Raw genomic sequence first — 25,989 nt, forward strand, 5'->3', positions numbered from 1 at the left:
TTCAATCAAGTTGGTTCATTTGCAATTCCTTTAGAAGTAAAAGTTCAAGAATTTTAGCGTCTACCAGGGTTGTTGCATTGACTACGTTTACTTTTAGAAGGGTTCATTCATAATTCAAAAATATTGGCCAATTTATCCTTACAAGAATCTGTGGCATTGCTTCATAAAGATTTGTGTGTTATTTTTTAATTTTAAACCAAAACAAGAAAGCTCGGTAATGTGCGTTTGCACATAAAGTTCTGACCCCTGTCATCCACATTTTTGGCATAAAAATCTATCAAATGGGGAACAGATAGAAAACCCCAAAAACTCAATTATTTTCCAAAAAAATGTGTATGAACAAAGATCGCCTCCGACGCATATAACTCATTGGAGTAAAAAAAAGCCGCATTAGATTGATGAGATCAGTCATTATTAAGAAGGCAAGTCAAGACGAACAGCAAAATCAAACAACAATAACAACAAATAATAATTACATCCAAAACTTTATGTTTATTTCAAAAAAACTTAATAACAAGCTCAATATAGGGTCGCATAAAACTGAAACTAAACAAAATAACTTTTACGTCACTAGAAAACATATGGGACCACTCTATAAAAAGGCTCAGTAACAATTCGACAAAAAAAAAGAAAAAAAGCAAAGAAAGAAATTGGCTTTTATTTTTAAAAACAATTAATTTCAAATGAAGGAAAATCACTAGATGGCAATTGCAAACGTCCAATATGTTTATGATCACAAACACCTCTATAGGAGGGCATTAAGACCTGTCATTAATCAATTTTGATGCGGCTACAGAAAGAACAACAAATAGACAACAAAATAAATTCAATTAAGCTTGCGAGAAAACGGTGTCGAAGCCGAAAGGCCATATTTGGCCACTCAAAATATGTTCAAATGTGCCTTCCTCAAACAGTAAATAAGTGGTATAGGCCTTCTCATAAATGAGAATAGATAACAAGTAGACGAAAAAAGAAAGTAATGGGCAAAATTAATTAACACTTTTGTTATTTTTTTGAAAACAATATTTTTGAAAGACTTGAAAGCCGTTAGCTACAAAATGAAATAATTAAATCGGTTCGTCTATTCCTCTAAAGGAAGCGCTTGAGACCGGTATTTTTTTCAGAATTTGTCTTACATCCACAAAAATTAGTTTACTTTTGAGCGAAAAACCAGTGCCGAAGTCAGTAATTTCATAACGAATTCCTAAAAAAGACATTGGATTTTGTAGACTTGCACCCTGCCTTGACAAAAATAATGTCATATGTGACCTGTAATTAACAAAACTGAGTAGCAAATGGAAAATGGAACAAAAATGCGAAGTTAAACAGCGTTAAAAATAGCTTTTTTTAAAACAATTAATTTCAAAGTCGGGAAAGCCAAAAGCTATCTACTCAAATCAGAATAAAGTATCATTTATTCCTTCTTGAAATGCCAATGAGACCCGTCATTATCCAGGTAATTCCATACGACTAAAAAGACATATTGAAGACGACAGTTGAAGACGATTGTAAAAAAACTCAATTATTTTCTTCGAGAAAGGGGTGTCGAAGCCGTTAAAACCATAACCTATGGTTTTCCAGACTTTTAAATGTTCAATTGTGCTATTTTATGAACGCGATTATTGTAATATGTGAACTGTCATTAATGTGATAATGTGAACCGAGAGAAAAAACTTGTGGAACTGGCGGGCCAATACCTAAAGATAAAAGAAATTTGAAATCTAGTAGTATCAAAGCCAAAAAATCATAACTTAACGATCAAAACGCCAAAAAAGATCAACACTCAGTGGAAAACCAGGACACAGAAGCAATCTTTCCTGGCTGACACTAAGCAACAAAATGGCCAAATTAATAGTGCTGAAGTTCAATAAACCATTATTTATTTAAAAATCAAGCACTTTTAAAATTCAAAACGACCATATTATTTCGAGTAAAGAAATTAGATATATTAGTTTGAACTGTTTAGGAAAACATTTGGACCTATCAACAGTGAGCTTTGATGTGAATTGTTCTTTTCTTTAATTAACAAAAAAAAGCTCGAAATAAAAAAATAATGACTCATTACAAGTTCAATACCGATAACAGTCCTAGATTGGACCAAACCAGCCCTGCTATTGCTGTTCGTCTTTTTAGAACACTCACTTTTTTCAAATGCTTTAGATCTAGATAATTTGTTAGTTAAAAGATCAAAAATAAATGCTGCGTTTTTGATAATCATAGAAAAAAGTTAGCAAAAAAACCAAAAAATTTTTATTTAAACTACTCTCAATGGTAGTGGAAGTAAAACTAGCACTCATTGTAGTTCACAAAGATGGTAGTAAATGTTTTTGGGGTGTGCACTTTGGGCAAATTGGACAAAGTTGATTAAAAAGCTTATTTCGGGAAATTTTGCTGAAAAAGGCTGAATTTTGAAAAGTTTAGCCAGAAAAATTAAATGAAAATAGTCAGCAACTCTTTTTTTCTAAAAATAAAATCAGCAGTACTATTGTTAACAATTTTCAATAATTTTATAGCAAAATTGACGAAATTTTAAAGCAAAATTCAGGAAAAGATTAATAAAAACAACGGAAATCCGTCTATTATTCACAAAACTTCAAACGTCAAAAACTTCCTGTACAATACAAAATTTAAAAAATCTTTTAAATTCCGTATTTTACGCTGGAGGGGCTTTTTAATGATACGACTCACCACTCTGTACGATGAATATATCGATCGGTCAAAATTGTCTGAACAAAAAAAAACCTATTTGAGTATATAGTTCCTCCCCCCTCAAGAGGGGTCGGAACAATGAAACGAGAAGGCTCGTGCCAATCTGCTTGTGGAACAGATTTTTCCCAAACTTCTTTTGAAGGCGTAAATTACATCATATTGCCGTAATTAAAGTGATTTTCCAGTAATAGTTAGATTAATGCACCAATTTGTGTTTAAACAAGCTGTGGCTAACAGACCAAGTGTATTTCACCCCAAAATTGACAAAAAAACATAAGAAAAGGAAAATTCCTGATGTTAATTTGGTCGAGTCACAAGACATAGATTATCACTGTCCGCGACAGCCACCGGTTGCGTGTGGTATCATTAAAAAGCCCGTCCACCGAAGGTATAGAATAAAAATTTTTTTGAGTTTGTTTTTTTTCCGGGGATATATCGAGGTTTACATTTTTTTTGAATAATAGACTGATTTCCGTTGTTTTTGTTCACATTTTCCGTAATTTTAGAAAAAAAATTATTAATTGTTGATCATCAAAAATCATCAACTAATAATTTCAAAAATGTTGACAATTAATCTTTTGTAGCACGCTTCGTTTAAATTTGCCTGAAGTAGAGACATGGAAACTGCTAACAAAATCTTTATCGACTTCAAAAGAGGGTCAATTTTGTTTCAGCTTCCTCTAAGGGTCTCCTTGAGTCTTAGATATGCCAGTTTTTTTGCTAATTCGACTCGATATGTATCAGAAACGTATCATTTTTTTGGTATATTGAAATAATTCATTTGCTTAATTCTTCATTTCGCAAAACTTTGAAACAGTTAGTGGAACGCGTGGCTATATCAGCGCCAGATTTGTTCTCTTCGTGGACTCTTATAATCAAAAATTGTTAGGATTGTATTGGGGCGATTAAATATTTTTATCAAATTTTTTTTTTTTTTACAAATTTTGGTTTTTTATTGCCAATTACTGACTAAAATGATTTGATGCTATGATTCAAGACCAATAAATCTTCTTCCATTTAACACAGATTTTAATTCCTATGAGGGTTTTTTTTCTCCAACATGTTTGCGTTCCATTATTTTCTTCCTAATCTCTACTGAACGACTTGCGATATGTGAATTTCACTGTAGAAGTCAAATATGCGATTAGCTAAATTGCAGTATTTTAAAAGGTTCGATTGGCCTGCAGAGTTTAAGATTTTCTAGTGACTAGGCTTCGGAGTAAACGTACCATAAAACTGATTTCTGATGTTAGCTCTGAACTAGTTTATCTGAAAAAAGATGAAGAAGAACAATTCAATAGACTCCAGTGAACGGTCTAATCGCGAAGGGTATTTAACTCATCACTCCCTCCATTTTTAACTTAACCCTATTAAGCAAAACAAATTGATAAGGGTTTCAACGGCGCAGCAACTTTTCATGAAACATCATTAACTAACTAGCAGTTAACTGGTCCCGATATACTTGAACCTCTCGTTCATAATCTTGTCCGCTTTCACCAATATCAATATCCCATTTCTGCTGATATAATAGGTATGGTCCATTATGTTGTATTGCATCCAGAGGATCAGCCGTGCTATCGATTTCCATGACGCGAATATCCATCAAGTGACATGATGGCATATTACTGCCCAAGGCAAATTTTCGTTGCGAAACACTCGCCTGCGAGCGCAAATCAGGTTCTACAAAGACCAATAAGCCGTCAGTTCCCAGATCACAACATGTACCGATCAGGCTTTATGTGGGCGAATACTTCGTTTCCTTAGATAGATCTCAACGCACTGAATGGAGAAGAGCAGCTCGTAGAATTAATTAAACAAGGAGTATTCAAACCAACAAATATTGCAACCAATATCCCAAATTTAATGGAAGAACTCAAAAAAAGTTCTAAAAGCTTTGACACAGAGCAGACAAAAATTATTGAACTTTTTGTTGTTGAGTCTTTTTAAATGTACCCTCTGAACTCAAATAGGACCACAAGAGTGGCACACTGGTTGTCAGCAGGGAAACAATGTTTGAGAAAAACAAAAAGTAACTCAAAGCTTAATAATTAATTTAGTCGCAGCAGTGTTTGACCCATTTGGCTTGGTATCCCCATTTACAGTTAATGCCCGGATATTGCTTAAATTATTATGGAAAATAAGTGATCATAAATGGGATAAAATACTGCCGGATGAAATGTGAAGACCACGTCAACTGAGCACACTGAAATCGCCTTTATTGTAGGAAGTTTTACACATGAACGGTTTGACAGTACCCAAACAGAAACTCCATGAAGCTTTTCTGACAACTGGCCTAAAAAGAGACATTCTTAATGTTTTACCGATTACTCTAAGCAAAGCCTTTATGTGGACCACTAGTTCCACAATGTTTTAGTTGCCGAGTTTTATTTACAAAGCGTCCATGTCCGAAACAATGGACTCCACAAATATTGACCAATGGTTCCGAGTCCACTCAATGGACAATCCTGGTACAAGGGGAATGTCGACTGATAGTCTGTGTACCTGGTTGAAAGGCCTAAATTTTCTGCGTATTCAAGACTTTCCGTTCTAGCCAAATATGTACGTGATAAGTAATCTGAAACACTCCGTATCCACTCCTCTAAAAACTTATGTTGACAAGCAAGAAATCGCCCTTACGAGCCTTACTTCAGAGCAAAAGAGACTTTTGGATTCCAAAAAAGTAGTTCTCAATTCAAATTAATTAGATTCACTGCCTATCTCCATATTCTAAACAAGCATGCCCAACTACGTTTATAAGATTTGTAGTTTTGTAACCCACAAAAAATCCGAATTGCAGAATCAAAACTTCAATTCCTGGTCCCATCTGGGTCAATCCTGCTGAGACAACACGACTTATTGTCAAAAAGTTTTCTAGCAGAGGCCCAAATGCGAGATTCACTCCAAGCTGTCCAAGTTTATTTAGAGTCAAACTACGATATTAAACACACTGTTATAGTTGAAAGCCGTCGTTTTTTGATTATTTTTTCTTTTAATATAACTGTACTAGTTAGCCGCGACGAGGGTGTTGATTATTGCGCGCTTGCATACCGTCGCGGTATGCTGTTCTGAAACGTCGTTCTGCACTAGAAACATTCAATATTGATTCTGTATTACGCCGTATACGTTGCAAGGTTTCTGTTCAACCAATGATGGCGAACATAGCAGCTGGAACAGGGGGTGTGAGCTGATAGTCTGTGCGCCAGCAGCTGGTTTAAAGGACGAAATCTTCTCCGTACTTCAAACTTTCCTATTCAGCCAAATATCAACGCCATAGCTAACCTGAAAAAGTCTGTACCCAATCTTTTCTCAAGCTTGTGGACAGGCTAATTTGAGCCATTTTATGTGTCAGTGAAGCAATCTAGTAAGAAGCACTGAGGTTGTGGTATCGATGGAAAAGAGCTCATGGGCTATTTGAACAGAAGGGTTTATTGCAGAAAAAGAAAAGCCCAACGTTATCTGGAAAAATTTAATTGCCTCCAAAAAATGTTCTTTTGTACCCATTATTGGAATGGAAAATCCATTGCATGTCAAAAGGCACAAGACTTTTGTGGTACTTTAGCCGACCATCCGCCCTGAACCACGGTGGATCCTGGGAACAACTGGTGAGAAGTGTTAACTAATTTTCTTTGCAGTGCTGGGCAACAGACGACCAACTGACAAAATTTTTTAAACCAACTTTCTCTTAGTTCAAACAATTTTTATAACCGACCAATCACCCATAAAATCAAGGGAAGATGGAACTCCATGCGATAACTCCCAACCACTTACTCCTTGAGGCCGTCATTAACCATTGGTTTTCTTATCAGTTCATTTAGAATCAGTTAAAATCAGCCTCGATGCTGTCTTCGAAAAATGTTTCGAGTTACTCTTCCTGTTGTAGCACACAAATTTTTCCCAAAAACGATTTTCAACTTATGCGATAAGACAAAATTTTGAGCTCTTCACTCATTGGGCGAGACATCAAAACTCAATAAAGTTTATTGTCCCCGCTCATTGGTTGACAAATTTATAAGGTAAGACACTCAATTTGTTGGACGAGATAAGAATTCAAAGGCCTAACCGTGTTTTTAATCTGCCTAAAATCTTGCATCGCTGGCAATCAGCATGATTGCAGAGAGGCGAAAAGCTGTAACGAAGACTGATTCAGAAAACCTACGCAAAACCTGAGGCAGCCAAGCAGGCTACAAATTTCTGTTACCAGCCGGAACGTTTTTAGTTTTTTTTGACCGCCTTAAGAACTGTCTCTGAAGGTCCCACAAACAAATCGAAGGCCAATAGAACCAAAAAAATCCAACTTCACTAGTATTCTGGGCGTACTCTTCGTACTATTTGTCCACAGCGGCTCGCTGACAGGGCGAAACCAGAGTTCTCCACCACATTTGCGATAAGTTTACTGAATGGGAGAATTGACAGAAGCATCCAATGCTGCTGGTTGACCCTCAATTCATACTCGTAAAAATTTGGTCCCGTCTCGAGTTCGAATTGATTCGGTTAAAAAAAATCCCAGGGCTGGAATAGAGGCTGAAGATAACCAAACAACTGAATAGGTAGAGAAAGATAGCAAACGAGCTCTTTTTCTATTGGATGTCTTTGATTCTCTTTGATTTCTATTCAGTTGGATTATGGCCTATTAGAGTTTCTACAACATCGGAAGCTTGGAAACCAAAACTTACTTACACAGCTTAAACTGAACAACTGATATTCTTATTTCAACGCCTGTATTGCTAATTGGAAGGCTTGCCTGATCCCATGAAGCAAATAGCACTAGAGCTCCTATTATATTGTCAAAGGTTGAGCACTGAAATGAGTCAAGTCAATTTTTTTGCAGGATTTTTTTTTCAATTTCATTTGTTGGAGCATTGCATTGCAAGGAGTAGGTACACCATGTTGTGTTCATCGAGGCAATAAATTGGGACACCAAAAGCACAATGAAGGTCGTCTACATTTGCTAATAATTTCCTCTAAGATTTTATTAACGTTTCAGTTAAAAGGAAGAAAAAAAGCGCAAGATCTTGTGCAAATTTTTTTAAAAAAAAGGCAACTCCTTCTACGCTGCTTCTCTATATTAAGTTAAAAATTTCGTTCATGCGTTCGGTTTACCATCGCTAGCACTTATGTTTTCTTATCTGCAATCAACAGCTTGCACCTTATATTGTTCGAATTTTAAAAGCTTTACACATTTCAGATTTAGAGCCTGCAATAATGCCGTCATTAAGATGTTAGCAGTGATGGGAGAGGTTGAGTAATTTTCTTTCAATTTCAGTTAAAAAAGGACTGTGGCCAGGGAAAACAAAAGTGGTCCAGTGGATCTCCCGATTGGACTCCCGATGTCTGCAACGCGTTGACTTATTGAAAACAATTTGCCATGCTGATAGTAACAGAAGGAGGCAGCGGACACTACACTAGCCATTAGAGGTTTCCATGTGCTACAGAGGCTTCTACTCTTGACTTGATAACGTTTCTGAAAACAATTTGGAGTATGCTCTGACTTCGTCTCTTTGTTTTTTCAAATGAATTTTTATGACATGTCTTACGCTCACTGCTTCTTCCTTGCCAACAACTCCAAGTTGTTGCCCTCAAAATACGCAAACAAGTTGGGAAGTTTCCTCTTTTGCGTTAGAGTTGGCAACGAGACGCCGAATAATTTCACCTATAGCAATAAGTCTAATGCCAGAACTTGTTTTCTTCAAATTTGTTAAGGAAACACTACAAAAAATTCAAGCGATAAAACTTGGGAGCTGCTCTCTGCACGCAAGGCGCACTAATTTAGTTGCGGATGTTTTTGCCCGCTTGCGTTGATTTGGAAAATACAACTACAAAACTGTGGTATCAAGAAATTCCGGGTCTACTTTTTCGGCCCCCAGTGATTTTTATGACCCTCAGTTAAAAATTATATGTTGTTATATAGCTCGTTACTATGTAAAAAATAGCACGTGCATTAGGGGTCATAAAAATTTTATGCTGAAACTAAGCTTGAGGGGGTTGAAACAGAATAAATCCCAAATTATATGCCCCTACCTTCTTCAATTTACACAGCAAATTGGATTCTCCAGCTCAGTTTACGTTTAACGAACACCCATGCACACTACAAGCATACAAACACTTCTACAAAACAACAACAACATCAGTCTTCCGGTTCCGTGACTTCTTGCGAAGCCACATCAACAAAAATTTCGAATTGTTTTCGGTGTTCAGTAGCCTTTTGTAAGAGTCGCTACCAAGTAGCACAAAAATTGTCACTCCAACGAATGATTCGCATAACACAAAAAAGAACGATAAATTGGATAGAAAATCTCAGCAACCGAGTGCAGCCTGACTACGATGAACATAACCGAAAAAAACGTCGGAGGAATTGCTCTCGAACGACTAGTGGGAGCTCTAATCAATTGCAGCCTGCTTCATTCGGGAGGGGGGATGAGCTTAAATTGAACTAAGAATTTCAATAGTGGGCTTCAAATATCCACATTAGGGGTTAACACTTACCACTGTTAAGATTTAAAGTGAAAAATGGAAACAGTTTTTGCGCATTTTTAATTTGGCCTTTAGCATTGAGTTGCCGCCAATTGAAATCAGGTTCTTGAAATTGTGATTGAGAGAATATTTGATCAAGTGAAACGCAAAAATTTAAGGGCTTAAAAGCCACTTCAAAATTCAAAACGGTCACGCAAAATTTTTGCATAAAACGATACACACGTTTACAATAAATTTATATTCTATGAGAGCAATTAATAATCTCTTATCTCATTACACAACTATATAGTATAGACTAGAGAAGATGACCAAAAAACTGCCTCACTAAACTTCAACAGATTTTTGGGAGTACTCTTTGTAATTTTTGTCCTCAGCCACAGTCAGGTTAAGACCGAACTTCTCCGCCACATTTGGGATAAGGTTGTTGCAAGGGAGAAGTGACTGTAGCATCTAATGCTGCTGGCTGACCCCCATTTCATACTCGGAGAAAAGTTGTCCCGTCTGGAGTAGGAATTACTTTGGATAAAAAATAAGCCCAGAGCTGGAATAGGGGCTGAAGATAACAAGACAACTGAAAAAGTAGAGATAGCAAACGAACGATTTGTGGGAGCTCTAATCAATTACAGTTACAAATTCTATGTTGTTATATAGCCCGTTACTACGTAAAAAAATAGCACGTGCGTCAAGGGTCATAAAAAATTTATGCCCACACTAAGCTTGAGCTGGCTGAAACAGAATAAATCCCAAATTCTGCTTTTCGGTGCTTTCCTTAAATTTCCTACCTTCTTCAATTTACACTGCAAATTTGATTTGCCTGCTCAGTTTACGTTCAACAAACACCCATGCACACTAAAACCATTCAAAGACTATTACAAAACACGAAAACCATCAATCTTTGGATTCCATGACTTCTTGCGAAGCCACATCAACAATGATTTCAAATTGTTTTCGGCCTTCAGTAGCCTTTTGTAAGAGTCGCTACCAAGTAGCTCAAAAATTGTCACTCCAATGAATGATCCGCTGAACCCAAAAAACGCCTGGAGTTGGATTTTTTTGGATAAAAAAACCCAGAGCTGGAATTGGGGCTGAAGATAACCAGGCAACTCAAAAATTAGAGAAAGATAGCAGACAGGCTCTCTCTCTCTCTCTATTGGATGTCTTTGATAGTCTTTGATTTCTATTTAGTTGCATTATGGCCTGATACAGTTTCTACCACATCGGAAGATAGAAAACAAAAACTTATTTATACAGCTTGAAATTGAACAGCTGATTTTTTCATTTCAACGCCTGTATTGCTAATTTGAAGGCTTGCCTGATCCCATGAAGCATCTGGCACTAGAGCTCCTAAAATGTTTTCGAAGGTTGCGCGCTGAAATGAGTCGAGTCAAATTTTTTGCAGGAATTTTATTCAACTTCATCTGTTGGAGCCTTGCATTGCAAGGAGTACAGCATTTTGGTTTCATTGAGGCAATAACTTGGTACACCAAAAGCACTTTGCAGATAGTCTACATTTTGCTAATTTGTAGTGAAGCTCCTCTGATTTTTTAATACCGTTTCAGTAAACAGGAAGCAAAAGCGTTACTATGTAAAACAAATAGCACGTGCGTCAGGGTTCATAAAAAATTAATGCTCACACTAAGCTTGAAGGGGGGTGAAACAGCATAGATCCCAAATTCCGCTTTTCGGTGTTTTCCTTAAGTTTCCTACCTTCTTCAAATTACACGGCGAATTGGATTCGCCCCCTCAGTTTACGTTTAACAAACACCCATTCACACTACAAGCATTCAAACACTTCTACAAAACAACAACAACATCAGTCTTCCGGTTCCGTGACTTCTTGCGAAGCCACATCAACAAAGATTTCGAATTGTTTTCGGCTTTCAGTAGCCTTTTGTAAGAGTCGCTACCAAGTAGCTAAAAAATTGTCACTCCAATGAATGATTCGCTGAACACACAAAAAAATGAGCAATTGGATAGAAAACCTCAGCAACCGAGTTCAGCCTGCCTACAATGAACATAACCGGCTAAACGTCGGAAGAATGGCTCCCCAACGACTAGTGGGAGCTCTAATCAATTGCATCCTGCTTCAGTCGGGAGGGGGGATGAGCCTAAATGGGACTAAGACTTTCAGTTGTTGGCTTCAACTAACCACATTAGAGGTTAACATATACCACTATTTAAATTTAAAGTGAAAAATGGAACCAGTTTTGGCGCACTTTTCACTTGACTTTTTGTATTGAACTGCCGCCAATGGAGTTCAGGTTCTTGCTATTGTGATTGAGAGAATTTTAGATCACGCGAAACGCAAAAAAGTCAAGGGCGTAAAAGTCACTCGAAAAGTCAAAACGGTCAAGCAAAAATTTTGCTTAAAAAAGACACACGTTTACAATAATTGCTTCTCTATATAAATGATAGACTAGCGAAGGTGACCAAAAAACTGCCTCTCCAGGGGGTAAATCAGGGGATCACCTACAACTGTACCCCCTGTACCCCATTTGTGCTCTATGGTTGATGCAAAACTTGCTATTATCTTTTGCTGGTGGGAGAGTATTCATGCATACTCGACCAGTCAGAACTGGAATTGATCCTCTAAACCAGAGTAACAGATAAACGTTTTAAAATTACTGTTGTAGATAAATGTTTTAAATAATTTTGTGTCAAAAAAATTAATGCTTTGACATTTGTTTTGCTGAACAAGATTAACCTTGCCCTCTAGATCATAGCTAGCTGGATTAGTTAGGAGCAATCGTCATTTACTGGAGTTTCAATAATTTATCGCTCTTAAAACTGAAGACAACAATTGTTTGAGTGTGCATTTCCATCTGATTGTTTTTATTACGCATTGCACTGTAACAACCAAACGATATTGATGTAACGCTTGTTCTTTGAATACATTTGGAACATTCTTTCCTTCGACCCCGAAACGTTTGTGCGTTGGAGGCGACGCTGCGCTTGCCGAGTCTTAAGTACTGAAGTTCTACAATTTCTAGTATTTCCGATTCATGTCTAGTTCCGTTTATTATTTCTGTAATTAAATTTGAAAAAATTTGCACATTTCAAGTTAAAGACCCAGAGATTTTTATGCGTTTTTCTCCCGAAACTTTTCAGAAGAGTATCATGGTAAAATTTTCACATTCCCAAGTTTAAATTTGGTAATTTCTAAAACACATTAGTTATGTCAAGTCTACACAAACTTCCCAGTTTGTTTGGAAGACCTCATTATCATTGAAACTTGGAATTAACTTTTTCTCTTCTTGAGGAGTTTCCGTATGAGACGAGTTGGAATATTATGTGCAACTACGTATCACAGAGCTTTCTTGTCATTAATCAACACTAGTCTCTCCAAACTTTTGACACTATAACAATATTATTTGTTGGGATTTCGCTCTCTGATTACTCTCACTGTAGTGAAACTCCGTGTGGCGGCATGTTTTAATTAATACAATTTTAATTGAAGGATTAAATTCAAAGGATGATTCAGTTCTACAGAATCAAAATTCAGGTGAGAACAAACAAAAAAATTACGAACTGTGGCAAATCTAAACAATGAGCTGGACTAAATTGCTTATCCAAAATTCAGAAACTGCACATTAGAGAAATTCTAAGACAATTCAAAATTAAAATCGGTGCTCAGAACTAATTCATTGCTCGTAAAAGTAGCCAACTTCTTTAATCAATATGAGGTTTTCAAAACCTATCGCTTAAAAATCAGTATCAAAACAAACTAATAAACAACAGTAAACAACAATCTCAAACTAACAGTCAAGTAAACAAGTCATTTTCCGAGTTGACCATTTAGTTATTTTGTTCAGCTTTGACACAATCTTTTGTATCTCCCTGATCCTTAATGGTTTCATCAATTGGTTCACATTTCACTTTCTTGGTAGGCGAAGAATCCATTTCAACATCTTTGGCGCCTTCAATTGTTTCAATTTTAGCCTCTTTGTCTTTCGAGTCATGACCAGCGGCGTTACCGGAATTTGCAACGTCCTTGGAAGCCTTTTCCACAACCGGCACAGATTCCTTTTTTCTCTCCTCCATTTTCGCTGCTCTTAGTTCTTCCCTTTCCTTCAACTTCTGCTTAGCTTCCGCAACTTTTTCATCGTGGCTTTTAACTTTGACGTGGATCCGCTCGTCAAATTCTTCTGGAGACGTACTCGATTCCATGTCAACGTCACGCAAGATTGCTCGAGATGCCGAGGTCTTGCAAGATCTCTTTAGCTTGCGTCTTGGCAATTCGGCGAAGAATTCATCTTCCGTTTCATCATAGTATTTTGATCTGCGATGCTTTGAGTTGAGGAATCGTTCGTATGATGCGAAGCTGTCTCTCTCGCTCTCTGGAATTGAGAAATCGTCTTCCGCTTCCGTCAAATTCTCGGGATCAAAATCTGATTCATCGTCAACTTTAGCAGCTACTGAAAAGCAACAGTTATAAATTAGAGAAAAGCTTGACAGGTAATTCTATTCTATTGTGGTTTTTGAGTACGAGGTCCGCGATGGAAGACAGTCATGGGTGACACAAACTTGTGTCGGGGACAGGGAGGTTCGGCGACAGTCTGGGCAAGGATTTGGTCGCACTTTTCCATCTGGCCCATATACTTTTTGGGTCGAGGATCTCATAACCAAAAACAACCGACTAACGTCAAGAGTTGCTCTCGAACGACTAGCGGCAGTTCTAATCCATTGCAACCTGCTTCAGTAGTGGGGGGGGGGGGGCTGTTCGAATAGATGCATATGTTATTTTTTCGTTGGATTGTCTTATTTAGCCAGTCTAGGCGAGTACTAAAGGGTTTGGGGGAGGGGGTTTCTAACGGTATGGTCGGAACTCACGTTTCTTCTGCCTCGGTTCCAACTTTTCACCAACTCCGTCTCTTGACCCCATCTGTTTCTCTGCATTGATAATCTCATTGTTGTTCTCATCTTGGGGCTCTTTCTTGGGAACCAAAACATCCACAGAAGCCTCCTGTTGTTGCTGTTGATTGGGAAGATCAAAGCTGATGTTCCTTGATTCAGACATTATACACTTTTCCTATCTGGGCAAACTTTCGACTCCCCTACGAGATTTGTTCAAATATCAAAAAAGAACAAAAACAATCTGAAAAAAAGCTGTTTGACGAAAGTTTTGTTTTAAGGTCAAAAAACAGATTTAGTAGAACTAATATATTTTTTAATTTAGTAACTTATTTTTGCTGTTATAGTCCGCTACATACAGAGTGTAATTCATTTATCTTTCCGCTGAAGCTTTTGCGAATACATTTTGACATTGATAAATCATTGACCAGCCCATAATATTTGCAAAAGCTGCGATGCTTACCAACTTTCATCAAGCAGCACTTAAAAATGCCGGGAATATTGATAAGAAGCAATTTTCGCTTTCACCGTTTTCAACCTGTGACAAGTTTCAATTTTTTAAACCAACCACCATTCTCCGATAGAAGAATTAAAATTTATATATTTGAATGACACATCTGAAATTATTAAGCTCCTTTAAGAAGTGAAAAAATAACTGCGAAGGAAGTATCTTTTCAACCGAGTGAGAAAACAAATGGTGAGCAAGAAGGATCAGTATGATATGTACACTAAGAAACAATATTTTACAAATTATTCAATTCCAATTTGAACTTCCAAATATCATCAAATGAACATCCACAAAATTGCTCTAAACTGTCTGCATCATTGTTAATATTGCGCTGCGACTAGAAGCTACTTCATCACTTTTTCATCAAAAAAAAAATAAACCGAAAAAATCGTCAAAAAATCAGATGAATTCATGACAGCTGATTTGCAAAAAATTGAACGCGACAATTATAACCCCGCCAGAGATATATTTTCAGAAAGCAACGATTTAGAGCAATTTAGAAAGAAGGGTAGTTTGGCACGAATAGCTTGGTTAATAGATCGAATAAGAGAACTGAAGCAATCCGAACTTAAGAGAGCTCTTTGAAGGTAATGGAATTGCTGGTATTGCAGCATCTTTCGTTTGTTCGACAAACAGTAAATATTCACATAGTTTGTTTAAGTAGACAGAAGAGTAGCTGCAAATTTTCTTCTGAAGTTGTCAGCAGCAACCATTGCAAGTTTGATTGGAATTTCTTCTCCCTTGACAAGAGGGAGGATGGTATCACTCGTTCGAATGAGGGCCCCGAGGTCAGAGAGTTTCTCTTTAGTTTGGGCAATTGCGGCTGTATCTACACCTCGGCATGCGTCTTCCACTGAAACCATCAACCATCAAACAATAAACCAATTAAAGTTTCAACTGATATAACATTCTAATCTTAAAGAGCAATTTACAATGTAAAAATACCAGTATCACATGCATAATTTTATACAACTGTTGTAATCGCAAAGATTAAACATAACCAACTAACGTCTGGCGAATTTCTCTCATAGACAGCTGGGACTTAGGAATGCTATAATTATTGGGGGAGCGGGGTCTCTAAACAAGACCGCAGGACTATTATACTTGCTACAAACTTTTTAGACAAACTAAAAAAATCAATTAGATAAATTAATAGAGAAATATTACATATTCTTCAAACAAACGCAAATATTGAAGTTTCTAAATTTCGCAAAAAAATGTTCAAACATTTTTTGTCTCCGGAGTTGAGTCATACAACCCATCTTTAAGACTTATAAAAGTTTTGTTGGTCAATAAAGATCGTTAAACCAAGGAACCGACAAAAAATTACAAAAATTTTAAAAACAAGTGAAAAAAAATCTTGCTAAAATTCGTGATATTAAAATCTTTAGAACAAATTCTTTGTCTCCAGAAACTATCCAGTATCTCTATGTTATGCCTTAAACAGCTTCACTTGCTCATAAAGATCGATAAATTTAGAATATGATAATAAATTTCAGAAAAGTTGAAGAAAATTTAAATTTTATCAAAAAATTGCTTAAAAAATTGTGTTATTAATATAAAGATAACCAATCCAATACAACTAGCAGCTATGCGGTAACTTATTATCACACCCTAGACAAGGTTCCTTGGCCCATGGTGCCGGAAAAACTTAAGAGAAAATTAAAAATTTTCAAAAAAAACTTGAAAAAATTTTTTTATCAAAGTTGAAAAGTTTTATCAAAAAATTTGTAAGATTGGTGATATTAAAATGTTGAAAACCATTCTATGGCCAATAAAAAATTTTTCAGTAACCTATTTCAAAACCTGGCTCCTGTGCTGGAAAAATGACAATAAATAATTGAAAAAAATGGGAAGTTTTATAAGCAAAAATTTGCTAAAATTCGTGATGTTCAAATGTTGGGGTCTTCCCATAACTTCACCGCTCTAAGCACTTGAAGGACTAATAAACGCAGCTAAAGGCTTTAATGAAAGTTGATGCCCGCCGAGCTTTACCAGTTTATCCCGTTTTGAAATCTCAAAGTATGAAAAAAGGTGTAAAAACATCTTACAAAAGACAAGAGCACCAATACAATCCAATTCCTGGACTGTAAAAACCTACTACTTTGAACGTTTGAGATAAATCAGGAAACGACTAATGGTAGCAAAACTCCTTATAAATAGTTTCAATCGATCTTCGGTCGCGTTTCAATCCATTTATAATTCTATACACAAAAAAGCAGAGTCTACTTAATGCTCTTATTAGACAAAACTCATTTTCTCGTTAATGTCCCCTAACAAGATGCACAATCTTTAAAGGTCTAAACAAAATAAACCATGATTTCTTATACTTCTCCATTAGAGAACCCAGGGTACGATTTTATTGGTCGCTAAAACTTCGAGGTAGAGAGCTTAGTTTGAACGATTGAACTTAGACTTAAAAGAAGTAAGGGTAGAAGTAACGGTTACGTGACTCTGCTTTAAATCACTGTGAACTTCTGGCGTTTATTGAGAACCACGAAACGGTTCGAGATATTAAGTCAGAATTTCGAGGTGACTTCTGCAGAGTCACTTAACCATGCTTAAAACACGAAACGCGCACGTTTTAAAATGACGAAAGTCAACGAAATTCAACTTCTGGCTAAATAGCAACATCTGGCATGTTGCACGTGAGTGCTTTAAGTAACTTCTTGCCCTAAACTTAATGTACCAATTTAGAATACTAAGTTTAGGATACTACAACAAATACACTTAGTTAGAAATCGAACTTTGACACTTGAATCAAACCAGTATAAATAATAGGCTGCTTCTCTGTCGGAAACGTTTGGTTTATTTCAACTCCTGTATTTTTTTAAAATCTTTCTTTCACTAATCTGCAAAATTAACTTTTTAAATGAACTTCAACACATCTTTATCACTTGATTTTCTAAATAAGTTAGAGCAAAATCTGCCCCCTTGGGCCTTGTGCCCAGCACTCAGGCGCAAACGCCCTCATGCCAAGGCACTAAGTCCCTTGGGTCACTAAGATTGTGTTCTAACATATACTTTGCGTTCAAAACTTTTGTCAAATAAAAACCAAGACGCCCACACATCAACACGAAGTCAAAAATAACCAAGCTACCAAAGTCTGGTCAATCTATCTTGATACCCCAGCTTTTGCTGAGCCTACAATTTTTTTTCATAATTTTACGAACAAGTGATCCAGATTAACACTAAAATGATTTGATTCGCCCAAATTTTGAAATATCCGATTTCTAACTGGGCTCCCAAACAGCGTTTGGTCAAGGCAGAATAGATTCAGATCGGTTCAAAATACGACACGTTGATGAGTTTTCTAGTATTACTTTATTCATTAAAATGACCATTAGGGAGGGAAGAAATTCATACAATTTACATAACCTGGGGCAGTTAATAAGTAATGTGCAAACAATATGAGCACATTTAAACACGGTTTATTTGTTCAACATCAGTTTTACAAGATTAACTGGAGTGCTGCGTGATCAGAAGCAGAAACAAAAGTGTTTAAGATAAGTGAGACTAAATCGGGCGACAATCCACAGGATCTGGCCATTATCAAGCCTGTTTAAACAAAGTCTGGTTCTTTGTCATTGTTGCCCCCTACTAATATGTAGACCCCAGATTATGGTGCCTTCAGGTGCTGGGGGGGGGGGGAGACTTCAAACCTAAGTTGGATTACGTGCCACTCAGATCAAAGGTTAAATACCTTAGAGCTAAAAGGTTTTGGGGGCTAGAAACTATAATCCGTACCCTAAATTCACCATATTGGGAAAACTATCATAGTGGGGTAGGGTAGGTTGGGGGCTATAATGTAAAAGGCTGACCAAAGAATGTCGCAAGCACAACTATACAAAGCATTCATAGTTTACGCAAATTTTGGAGCCGGTACTGGTTCTCGCAAAAAAGACATGGAGTCGAGAAACTTCAAGAAAATGCTGCAAACAAGTCGATTATTGGGAAAGGGAAGACTAAATATGGCCGAATTAGACATGATTTTCACAAGAACAAGAGGACCTATTCGGAACTTGAGTTGGAACAATTTTCACACAAAAGCTGTACCTCAGCTGTCACAGGGAAGGAATTCCAAGTTCTATCTTAAAAAAATCTTTAAACAGAAATAAATCTAAAAAGGAGAAAAAATTTGATCAATTCTGTAAAGAGCTATATACCGTTAATGACCCCCCCCCCCCCCATCTTCCGATTGCGCCGAGAAGGATGAAAAAAAACCGATTGCGCCCAGACAATAGATCCTACTTTTCCATAGTTTACTCAAATATTTTAAATTTGAGTCTTTCGGGAATACAAAAATGAAAATTACCGCAACCTTTCTTACCAGACTCCATTATCAGGTTGAACTAAAAGACTCCATAATACTGTCGACTTTTAAAATAAACTAATGACTTTTTTTAAAAAAAACGGTCAGCTTCAAATGAAGTTAATCAAGTTTGAAGTTCCAGGCCTGCTTCGGAAACTCTGGTAAAATTAACCAAAGAAAAGTGGCCAAAGCCATCGTGATGAAAGCTCCCACTCTCAACACTAACTTACAAATATCAAGAGCAGAAGTCGTGAACAGATTAACAGACACGCGCGGATACACAGGAGCGCACAAGGCCAGATTCGATTCTTCCGGAAAGGGTCGAGGGTTGGAGGGAAGAACAGATCGAACTAACACTAGTGGTTATGTACAAGGGTATCGCAATCAGGGAACGTGGGGGCGTTGAACCCTATTTCAACTTTACCGGTTAAGTTCAGCATGTTATAAGTGCAAATGAAACTAAGAAGCATAATTGAATCTTCAAAATTTTACTGTTCTATCTCACCCAATGAGCGGGAGGAGGCCATGGTTGAACGAATTTTGCTCTCAAAGATTACTATAGTAATATCTCGATTACCAGCTTTAAAGTGACAAGTGTGTTCTAGTTTTTTTCCCCAAAAGTCAACTGAAAGCCTTGACCCGTAGTGTATACCGGAAAAAAAGATAAATGAAGTACATACAATAGACTGCACGCAATTTGCAATTTCATAAAGTACTGATCTCCGACTCGTGGTTTGGAAAAACAAATTTTAGAAAAAAAGAACAAACAAAACTCCACGGAAATTGACCTCTTTTTGGCTGTTAAACCGCACCGCATTTGGCCATGAGTCCTCGGGAACTTGATATGAAACGATCAAAACGGAACAAATAATCAGGACCTAAGTTGAGAACTGAATATATGACTTACCCAAAATGACACGAAAATTATGCTTGCACGCGTGTGTCGCTGTGAAGTTGACACAAATATCAGTTGCCAATCCACAGACATAAACATCAGTCACATTTCGAGAGTTCAGTTCGTTGAGAAGACCAGTTGCTGAAACCTCGCCATTGTCCCAAAATGCAGAATAGGAATCAACTGAATGATTGAATCCTTTGTAAATTTCAAGACCTCCTTCGATAAATTTCAGTTCCTTGTGTAATTTCGCACCATCCGTTCCCTGAATACAATGATCCGGCCACATAGTCTGTTCTAAAGGAGGCTTCCCGTCGAACTGTACGCGGTCAAACATTGAAACTGATTCCCAGTTATCTGGTTGCGGACTAAGAAGCCGACTTTTATGGAGCTTCAAATTCGAGTGAAACGATATGTGATTTCGTGGATGCCAGTCATACCTACAACAAAATATAAGTTTGAAGTTTAAATTCTCTTGAGCCACCTGTTTCAAGCTGACTAAGAAAGCATAAATAGCACAAATAGAAATGATGGTTGAAATCTGATCGAAAAAAAAACGACAACAAATAGATCCCAATAGTTCAAAGAAACCAATAAAAATTTTGTAAGGAAAACCTGTTGCTTGAAAAATTGAAGATAACATTGGAGACGGAGCACTAGAAAGAATCATAAATTGATCGGAGATGCGCTCTATTGGCTTTCAAAAGCAAAATTCAGTCACAAATATAAACTCCCAACGTTTTCTTCTTTTTGTTTGAGGTGAGTCATGTATGCCAAAAATCAGAGAATAATTACCTGAAAAACAGTACGTACAACTACAGTTACACCCCAATTTTGCCTTAAAAGAAAAGCGACAGTTTAGCGCAAGAAAACAACTTTGACGCTGAACTTATAAACCATATTGCGTAAAAATTTGTTGAACAAATTCTAAATTTGATTAGGTTGAGAGAGAAAGAAAGACTTTATTCTCGGTCAGGAGACCAAAAAATTAGAGTATACTTCTAATACATCTACATTTAAACCAAAAACAACATAAAAAGAACATACATCATTAAGATTAAAAGGCTTCTGGAATAAGAATTTTCGTAATTGACGCTCATATTTCCGCCCAAAACCAGATACTATCTTGAGCCGATAAAAAGTTTCAGCAGAACGTATAAAAAAGGAGTTTTCATGACCCTTGATTAATCCTGTGCACTCGAGGATATTGTCACTTGTTCCCCAGAGTTCTCTTTTGTTTGTTTGAAACTTTACGTCAATTGATTAGTCAGAGATACCGACCGGACAAAAGCTCAATTTCATGGCACAGAGGAAGAATGTAAGGCCTTTTAAGAGCATTTTCTTCGAAAGTTTTCAAGTTGTCTAGTCTAAGTCGACTAATATCAAGCGTGCATACTTGCAAACCATAAATTAAGACGGGCATAATCATTGATTTGTAAAGGTTCAGTTTTGGAGTGGAAGTAGTGCTCCAAGGAATAACATTCCTCAGGCTAAAAAATCACCTACATGCTTTCTTCAACCTTTCTTCGACAGGACTCTTCGATTTCAAATCAGAGCGGATTAAAACCCACAAGTCTTTTTGAATTTGTACATAGTCGATTTTCAAGCGATTTGCGAATTCAACTGAAGTGTTTCCATGAAAATTTGAGCCAATTTTTACTACAGTTTGCAATCATCCCATTTGCTATGTTCCAATTGCACAACCGCGTCAAATCATCACGAAAGTTGAGAACTAAATAGTAATTATAGATCATCGGCAAACATCCAGGGTATAGAGTCACGAAAAACGCATGGCGGTTCATCTATAAAAAGGAGGACGAGAAGCGGGCCCAGAACACCACTCAAAACGTATAACACAGAGGAGAAATTATTCACCTTTGCTACCTCAGTTCTACCAAACAGATAACTGAAAAAATAACTAAATCTTCATCAAAATCGAAACGAGTGAGCTTACTCAGCAAAATTTTAAAAGACACTATCGAACGCTTTTTCATAGTCTAGATAAAATGGCATATGAGTGAGATTTTCCAATTAGTTGCACTGATTCCACGAAGTCGATGAGGTGTATAAAAGCGCTTTTATTAGATTGAAAACCAAACTTTTTCGAATGAACTTCAGATTTGACGTGATCATTAAATCTATATAAAAGTCTTTCAAAAATCAGAAAGATTAACAAACAAGGTGGTTGATGTGCAGTTTCCAATCTCCGCCTCAGATCCCTTCATATGGAGAAGTTCGATCAAGGCAACTTTCCAAATACTAGAAAAACTTGTGAAAACTATCATCGAACTAAAAACTGTGCATAAAATGTCTGCGAAAAACCCAGGTAGCAGTTTTAGAAGCTGCATGGGAAAATTGTCATTGGTTTCATAAGTAGAGCTTTTAGTTTTCAAAATTTCAAAATATGCGTGAAAAAATATGCTGAGCTATCGGTTAGCATAACGGAATTTTTCGAATCGTAGCACGTGAAATTGCAATAACTTCGATTAAAACTTGTATAAAAAAATCGTTAAAAGCTTCAGCAATCTTCTGGCCAGAGGTAAGAGGGGTTCCATCGTCGTATATAATAGGATAAATGTTTTTCTTTATGCTTCAGACAAGTGAAAAACTGTCGTCGATTGTTGAAGTGAAAGCTCCGTTTGTAAAACAAACTGTGCCCAGTTCAGCAGAAACGCCAAAATCACAATTCACTTGATCTAGCTTAGTCCTATTTTTATATGATCCATTTTTCGCGAAACGTCCTGCAGCTGTGTTCCTTCTATTAAGACAATACATTGTATGTGAGGTGTAGTAAAGAGGTTCCATTAATCGTTTTCTTATTGCTCGAGGGAAACAATTATCAACCAGCTCCCATAAATTTCTATAGAACACAGTTACATTTACTTCATCGGGATAATGAAAAAAGTAAATGAAGTCCATGAGTTCATGAAACTCATCAAGCAATTTGAGTGCCTATGAGTAAACTTTTCTGGGTTACACGTCCTGGAGTGTTTCTGAGCAAAAATTAATTTGAATTGTAATAGTTTAAGATTGCCCATTACACAGTGAGATGTCACATGACGGAGATTGATAATTATGCCAGTTTGACTGCATGTTCAATAAAATTAAGTAGGAAATCCGAGGAAACATTATTAGAGGAATATAACGGAGGTAAATACACAGCAATAACTAAAACAACGCAGTATGATGTCTTTAAGATAAAACATTCAGCAAAATCAGTGTCAGAACACATCCAGATGATCTACTGGTAACAAAGAAAATTTTCGTTTCATATTAAGAACACCACCAAGCTCTTCGTTCAGTTAAACAACAGAGCTGGCAGATTGCCAGAAAATAGCCGCCATAGCTTCGAAGATCTGAATTCTCAAAAATATCGTGAAAGAAATAGACAAAAAAAGATGTTGAGATGTTATATCTTGATTCAGAATCTGTATAACTTATTGCTGCTTCTATTAGCTGCTCTCAAATAGGCTTCAGTTGAGAGTGACACATTTACTTGACTTTATCTCTTTGAATCAAAGTGAAAAAAGTCAATTTCAGAGTGAGGAAGTCATTTTTGAGAGTGAGGTAAGTCAAGTGTGAACAACAACAATTACGCGAATTAGCAAAAAAAAACTCGCTCTATTAAGAGTGAGAAATGACTCATGCACGCAATTGAAATGAAATTTCATTAACGAATGAACAAAAGCAGATTTGAAGTGTTGGTGACGTCATATGATCGTAACAAGAACCTTGACGAAAATTTAAAAAATAATAGCAGTATGATTTCTTTAAAATAGCCACCAAAATCAGTGTCAGAACACACATCCAAATGATCTACAGGTAACAAAGAAAATTTTCGTTTCATAACAAGAACACCACCAAGCTCTTCGTTCTTTCTCGACGTGATATAATCTCAACAAACCAAACAAGCTGCACTGTCTGTCTCTTCAGAAAACCAGCTTTCAGTCAAAACAGTTATGTCAAAACAATGAATGTTAGCAAAATCAAGCAGAGCAGTTTGCTTGGTATATTGAGAAGTCTGATATCTAGGAGCAGAAGCTGCTGGACCGGCCGGTTAAGTCATTGCGAAGCATTTTGGCTCAGTGCCCTAAAGAATTCTTCAGCATCCTTTCGATCATTTTCATGACCATTGTAATATAGTTTAAGATCTCGCAATCGGAAGTTTTTTATAGATGACTTTTTGAACGAGGCTGTATCGGAGCTGGAGAAGAGTTTTCTCTATTGAACGTTCACTCCATTTCAGTTTTGGCTGAACAAAGACATTTTCTTTTGAGTTTATATGCATTGGAGATTAGAAGTCGTTTGTCGTGTTCGCAATCCATCAGTACTTCATCTGCTCTAGATATAGCTTCAGGGTCACGCTTTTCTGGGCCAAGTCTCTTGGATCGTTTCCCAAAATTTGCAGAAACACTCAATTCAGGCAGCTACCAGTGACATTCTTAACCTCATCTAATTTAGGGATAATTGAATCAAATAAACTATTGGTGTACTAAGCTTGTTTTAGATGCTCAATGGTGTCTTCAGTAGACATAATAGCCACTCTTTCGTTAGTTTGTCTCTAAGTTGTTTGAATACTTCAGAAGCTCTTACAAGCTCGTCGGCTTGGGGATAAAAGTTCTTTCGACACATAGATCTGCGAATTTCCGCTGCTGTTGTCATCGACCAATATCACATACAGTTAAATGAAACAGTGATTTAGGTCAACAGTGGACAATTGACTAAGAATAAAAACATGAGAATGAAAGTACTGATACCTTTATAATAGGGAGAGCACTTGATAGGTTTCGTTGTTGTTCCTAGAGGGCGTCGATCACCTGACGGCGGTTATTAAAAATTTGTTATCAAAATTTCAAAATATGCGTGAAAAAATATGCTGAGCTATCGGTTAGCATAACGGAATTTTTCGAATCGTAGCACGTGAAATTGCAATAACTTCGATTAAAACTTGTATAAAAAAATCGTTAAAAGCTTCAGCAATCTTCTGGCCAGAGGTAAGAGGGGTTCCATCGTCGTATATAATAGGATAAATGTTTTTCTTTATGCTTCAGACAAGTGAAAAACTGTCGTCGATTGTTGAAGTGAAAGCTCCGTTTGTAAAACAAACTGTGCCCAGTTCAGCAGAAACGCCAAAATCACAATTCACTTGATCTAGCTTAGTCCTATTTTTATATGATCCATTTTTCGCGAAACGTCCTGCAGCTGTGTTCCTTCTATTAAGACAATACATTGTATGTGAGGTGTAGTAAAGAGGTTCCATTAATCGTTTTCTTATTGCTCGAGGGAAACAATTATCAACCAGCTCCCATAAATTTCTATAGAACACAGTTACATTTACTTCATCGGGATAATGAAAAAAGTAAATGAAGTCCATGAGTTCATGAAACTCATCAAGCAATTTGAGTGCCTATGAGTAAACTTTTCTGGGTTACACGTCCTGGAGTGTTTCTGAGCAAAAATTAATTTGAATTGTAATAGTTTAAGATTGCCCATTACACAGTGAGATGTCACATGACGGAGATTGATAATTATGCCAGTTTGACTGCATGTTCAATAAAATTAAGTAGGAAATCCGAGGAAACATTATTAGAGGAATATAACGGAGGTAAATACACAGCAATAACTAAAACAACGCAGTATGATGTCTTTAAGATAAAACATTCAGCAAAATCAGTGTCAGAACACATCCAGATGATCTACTGGTAACAAAGAAAATTTTCGTTTCATATTAAGAACACCACCAAGCTCTTCGTTCAGTTAAACAACAGAGCTGGCAGATTGCCAGAAAATAGCCGCCATAGCTTCGAAGATCTGAATTCTCAAAAATATCGTGAAAGAAATAGACAAAGATGTTGAGATGTTATATCTTGATTCAGAATCTGTATAACTTATTGCTGCTTCTATTAGCTGCTCTCAAATAGGCTTCAGTTGAGAGTGACACATTTACTTGACTTTATCTCTTTGAATCAAAGTGAAAAAAGTCAATTTCAGAGTGAGGAAGTCATTTTTGAGAGTGAGGTAAGTCAAGTGTGAACAACAACAATTACGCGAATTAGCAAAAAAAAACTCGCTCTATTAAGAGTGAGAAATGACTCATGCACGCAATTGAAATGAAATTTCATTAACGAATGAACAAAAGCAGATTTGAAGTGTTGGTGACGTCATATGATCGTAACAAGAACCTTGACGAAAATTTAAAAAATAATAGCAGTATGATTTCTTTAAAATAGCAACCAAAATCAG

General features: G+C 36.6%; 3 protein-coding genes and 1 long non-coding RNA gene across 6 annotated transcripts in view; 2 read left to right on the plus strand and 2 right to left on the minus strand.

Moving 5' to 3' along the window:
* Nucleotides 1-25,989, plus strand: part of LOC142354325 (ras-related protein Rap1-like) — a 519,643-nt gene that overhangs the window by 371,669 nt on the left and 121,985 nt on the right. The gene's annotated exons all lie outside the window — the stretch shown is intronic.
* LOC142354324 (uncharacterized) overlaps nucleotides 12,626-25,989 on the minus strand; it is a 498,674-nt gene continuing 485,310 nt past the window's right edge. The window contains exons 2-3 of the mRNA XM_075406593.1: nucleotides 14,011-14,274; nucleotides 12,626-13,595 (exon numbers count right to left, since the gene is read on the minus strand). Coding sequence (XP_075262708.1) covers nucleotides 12,976-13,595; nucleotides 14,011-14,197 — 807 coding nt within the window. The 5' untranslated portion in view covers nucleotides 14,198-14,274 and the 3' untranslated portion in view covers nucleotides 12,626-12,975. The remainder of the gene's footprint in view (nucleotides 13,596-14,010; nucleotides 14,275-25,989) is intronic.
* Nucleotides 14,982-25,989, minus strand: part of LOC142354323 (nicotinamidase-like) — a 496,312-nt gene continuing 485,304 nt past the window's right edge. For all 3 annotated transcript variants that reach the window (XM_075406591.1, XM_075406590.1, XM_075406592.1), the window contains exons 4-5: nucleotides 19,759-20,186; nucleotides 14,982-15,392 (exon numbers count right to left, since the gene is read on the minus strand). In XM_075406591.1, the coding sequence (XP_075262706.1) occupies nucleotides 15,196-15,392; nucleotides 19,759-20,186 (625 nt within the window). In that variant the 3' untranslated portion in view covers nucleotides 14,982-15,195. The remainder of the gene's footprint in view (nucleotides 15,393-19,758; nucleotides 20,187-25,989) is intronic.
* LOC142354046 (uncharacterized) lies at nucleotides 17,600-18,377 on the plus strand. Its single transcript, XR_012761071.1, has 3 exons — nucleotides 17,600-17,714; nucleotides 17,998-18,110; nucleotides 18,366-18,377. It is a non-coding gene; the product is annotated as an uncharacterized LOC142354046 (long non-coding RNA).

This window comes from Convolutriloba macropyga, chromosome 15 (assembly GCF_964194025.1).
Source record: "Convolutriloba macropyga chromosome 15, txConMacr16.3, whole genome shotgun sequence".
NCBI lineage: Eukaryota > Metazoa > Xenacoelomorpha > Acoela > Convolutidae > Convolutriloba > Convolutriloba macropyga.